The sequence below is a fragment of the Megachile rotundata genome, unplaced genomic scaffold (assembly GCF_050947335.1).
Source record: "Megachile rotundata isolate GNS110a unplaced genomic scaffold, iyMegRotu1 scaffold0520, whole genome shotgun sequence".
In the NCBI taxonomy this organism is placed as follows: domain Eukaryota; kingdom Metazoa; phylum Arthropoda; class Insecta; order Hymenoptera; family Megachilidae; genus Megachile; species Megachile rotundata.
Window position 1 is genome coordinate 107,497 of NW_027473817.1, and position 4,781 is coordinate 112,277.

At 42.7% G+C, this 4,781-nt stretch overlaps 1 protein-coding gene across 1 annotated transcript; it reads left to right on the forward strand.

Moving 5' to 3' along the window:
* The first annotated feature begins 2,115 nt into the window (after window positions 1-2,115).
* Window positions 2,116-4,215, forward strand: LOC143266385 (uncharacterized). The gene has a single exon (XM_076541958.1). The coding sequence runs from the start codon at window positions 2,116-2,118 to the stop codon at window positions 4,213-4,215; it is 2,100 nt and encodes a 699-aa protein (XP_076398073.1).
* Window positions 4,216-4,781: the final 566 nt, after the last annotated feature.

Sequence of the window (4,781 nt, forward strand, 5' to 3'; positions counted from 1 at the left end):
TGAGTGATTATTCGAATTTATAAGAAAATTCGATAGAAATGCTCGTAAGTAGCGAGGTTCCGCGTCTATGAAGGGCGAAGCATTTTCGGACGTTATCGGTAGCGTTCGTCAACAATCGGTATCGCGTTATCGCTCCGTCGAGTCCGTGAGCGCGGAGCAGGTATTCATTCTCTTCCCAACGACCAAGTAAATAGCATAAAGACGCTTGCGTTCCTTGTTAAAAATTCTGCTTAAATAAAATTGGTTATATTTATTATAATTTGCATTTAAATTATTTACGCCCACAAAATCCTGTACATAATTTTGGTGCCGAAACCCGGGAAGAGAATATCGGATTTGATTTGCGGACAGGATTTTTGTGCAAGTTTTGTTATTTATAATCGAGTTTATTTATAATTGAATTTATGTATAATCTTGTTTACTTTTTCTGGAATAATGCCACCGAGAAAGAGGAAGAATACTTCCACGGTCGTTCCTGGAACTGAAGCTACGCAAGCAAAGAGAGGACGTCGCCCAAAAGTGGCAAATTCTCAAACACAGGAAGCAAGAGCAACTACTAGCCGTGCTCCTGAAAATATCTGCGATGCGCCCATAGAGCGCGAAGGGCACGCAGTGCTTAATCCGCAATTACCATCTACGCAAGGCGATTCTGCATCTCTTTCAGGTGGTAGAAGTCCTGGAAGCGTAGGCGGATCGCGGGCTTCTGCCCGTGCAACAACCGCAACAAACAACGCATACGAGTTTTCCGATTTTCAGATGGGATCACCGCAACGTGTGCATGCGATACATACAAGCTCGCCGAATATGACCGAATCGCAACGGATTAGTAATCCGACTGAGCGTCTGACGGAGGCAATTATAGATACTATACGTATTGTAAGAGAAGCGTCATTGGGTGGAGAAAATTCTCGCTTGTTAAATCGCTTGACCACGACGTGTAAATTGCTGAAATTTTCGGGCAATCCCATCGAATGGCTCAATTTTAAGGGAGCGTATTTATCATCCGCAGAACAAGGCGCGTTTTCAGATCGAGAAAACATTGCTCGACTTCTCGATGCGCTTGAAGGAGAAGCGCGAGCAAGCGTTAGCACTCTGTTGGCGACAGCAACAGATGCTAACGTAATTATGAGAACACTTGAACTGCAGTTTGGAAACAAACATATAATAGCCGAAAAGATTATTGAAGACATAAGGTCTCTGCCGAATTTAGGTTTGGAAAATCAAAATATCGCTCGATTTGCTGCGACATTACGCAACTCCGTCACAGCACTTAAATCGCTTGACATGACTGGTTCTTTGTATAGTCATGATTTGTTGAAGATCGTAGTTGGTAAACTACCTTGTGCGTTAAAGTACTCGTTTAATAGGTACGCAGCAGAAACAAGTAGTGACAAGGTTATGCTTGAAAAACTCGCAGATTTTGTGTATAGAGAAGCTGAGCTAGCTGCAGCAACGGGTATATTTGATCTACCTTCGACATCTACATCACATTCTCGAAGTTCTAATATACCGAAAAAACAGTTGCGTCCAAAGACAGCAACCGTCTGTACGACTATGCATAAACCGAGTCAGTCTGAACAAGATCGTCCCCAGACAAGCAATTACGCTCGACGAATGAATAAATGTGCATTTTGTTCCAGAACAAATCATAGATCATCAGAATGTCGTGATTTTGCGCGTGAAACAATAGCCCGACGCTGGATGTTAGCTAAGAAAAATAATCTCTGTTTTAAGTGCTTGAATCGTGGGCACTCTAAAAGCGAATGCAAAGGCGCAAATTGTAATTATTGTAAAAACCCGCACCATAGTTTGCTACACAGATCGAAAAGGACTACCGCTGAAACCAAGAAGTCACTAAAGCAACAAACGCTGCGTGAGACCCAAACAACAAGCAAAAATAATGATGACACTAAGTGACTAGAAAGTTCATATTCACATCTGAAGGTACTACCTGTGGTCGTTTCGGGTCCCTATGGTTCCATAAATACGTTCGCCCTACTGGACGAAGGTTCGACAATAACGTTAATTGATCGAAAATTGGCTCGAGGAATTGGAGCACGAGGACCGCGTATCAAGTTAGCCTTGAATGGTATAAGTGATAGAGCTGCGGTTATAATGGCGAGCGAGAAAGTTGATTTCCGAATTCGGGGAATCCATGATGTATATGAGGTTAAACATGCTGTGTCCGTATTAGATTTAAATCTGCCTATTCAAACACTCTCTAAAAGTATTGTAGAACACATTAAATTTTCGGAAAACGTGACTCTACAAGCATACGATGCAGCGCAACCTAAGATCTTATTGGGCCAGGATAACTGGGAAATAATAGTGACGCGTGAATTTCGTGAAATAAAAATGTACAAATTTGGAATTTCTCGTTCCTTGTTAGGTTGGGCTATACATGGTCCTTGTCCGTCTGCATTAAAGCTTGAGGCGTTCGTGTGCCTAAGCGGAAAAGATCAGACAGCGTTGTGCGATAATGATGAAGCATTGGATGAGCTCATAAAACAATATTTTCAATTAGATAATTTTGGGGTATGCGAGACGAACAGAGCTAGCAATGCTCAAAATCGCGCTTTGGAAATATTGAAACGTACAACGCGTCGTGTGAAAGGCTCATGGGAAACAGGCTTGTTATGGAGAAAAGATCGAGCACCAGAAATTGATAGTCTCACTACTGCGCAAAAAAGATTATTCGCTTTGGAGCGAAAATTAGACCGAGATCCGGAATATGCTTTGCTTTACTATCGGGAGATGGATCGTTTATTCGAAAATGGTTACGCCACGAAGGTAGAAGAAGTCTCGAAACACGAAAGAACGTGGTATTTACCGCACTTTGGAGTACGAAATATAAATAAACCTGGAAAATTGAGACTTGTGTTTGACGCTGCTGCAAAATCGGAAGGGATGAGTTTAAACGATCAACTCGATTCAGGGCCTGATCTACTGCAGTCGTTGCCCGGTGTATTAATCCGTTTCAGGCAAGAACAAGTCGCTGTTAAAGCTGACATAAAGGACATGTTCCTTCGCATCCAAGTCCGTAAGGAAGATCGCGGAGCCCAGCGATTCTTGTGGCGCGGAAAAGCAAGAAATGTAGAACCCCAGGTGTTTGAAATGTCGTGTCTTATATTCGGGGCCAAACCATCACCATGTAGCGCTATGTATGTGAAAAACCTAAATGCAAGAAGTTTCGCCAACACGAAGCCAATCGCATCTAGGGCTATAATTAGTAACAGCTACATGGATGACTTTTTGGCTAGTCGAAAGACAGTACAAGAGGTCATAAGCCTTGTTCGTGACGTAGTGGAAATTAATGCGAGTGCCAATTTTGAGATGCATGATTGGGCTTGTAACGACAATCAAGCATTAAGTGAAATAACGGATCAAAAACGATCAATGAGCAGTCGAGAAAACAATCTGTGCGATCGAGCAACGGAACGTGTACTAGGTCTCTTTTGGGACACACGATCTGACACGTTAGGCTTCAATGTCGGAGTTGGGAAAATTCCGAAAAGTTTACTAAACGGTGAAAGGATTCCAACGAAACGCGAATATCTGCGAGTAGTGATGTCCGTTTTTGACCCCCTTGGATTTGTGTCTAAATTTACTCTTATGTCAAAAATACTAATGCAAGAGATATGGCGCAGTGGCGTTGGATGGGACAACCCAATTCGGAAAGAAGAACATGAGGGATGGCTCTCTTGGTTGAAGCACCTTCGCAGCGTGCAAAACGTACACATTCCACGTTGTGTGTCACCGATTGGGAAACATTACGTAAAAGCGGACTTGCATGTCTTTTGCGATGCAAGTTTAAAGGCATGCACTGCTGCCGCATATTTACGTTTTGAAGTAGAAGATGCCCCAGCGCATGTTGCGCTTGTTATGGCTAAAACGAGGGTAGCGCCCTTGAAACCATTATCGATACCCCGGTTAGAATTGCAAGCTGCCTTATTAGCATCCAGACTAGCCAACACGGTTCATAAGGACAAAATGGTATACCACGGGAGACCAACTAGCAGTGGACGATATAGTTTTGTTAATCGACTACCAAGCACCTCGCAATACTTGGAAACGCGGAAAAATAGTGGAGGTCTTCCCTGGCGAAGATGGAGTAGTCAGGGTGGCGAAAGTGCGTACGTCAACGGGCGAATTTATGCGTCCTGCACGAAAGCTTATTCGGTTGATTATGGCAGAATAGGTACAAAATTCAAGTGAATTTTGTACGAGGGGGAGAATGTATAGTACAGATTTAGTTTAAGTTTATTTAATGGATTATAATGGAAAATTTATTTGTAATGTTTAATATCTAATGTATGATAATGTTAAGTTTCTTTAACGTTAAGCAAAGAAGCGCATTTGTTTCAATTATTATATGTTTATTTTATAAGCGATTGATGCACCGATTCGCAATATTGTAATCATAGACGCGGGAATATTAGCTATAAAGGGCATATGTTATCATTAAAATCGGAAAAGTCTGATTGTGTCGACTCTCAACGGTGTAGCCCAGCGTGCGCGGAAAACTAAAGGGTTTTCTGTGGCCGTCAAGCTCCCCGCGTGCTCGGAAAGATGAAAATCTTTTCGAGGCCGCTATAGACCTCAATTGGGTAGACATCTACCGCTATGAAGGTCCACGCGTGCACGGGAAGACGAAGTCGACCCGGGGCCGCTAAGCTACCGGCAAAACCGGCAGAGTTGACTTTTTTAATGAGTGATTATTCGAATTTATAAGAAAATTCGATAGAAATGCTCGTAAGTAGCGAGGTTCCGCGTCTATGAAG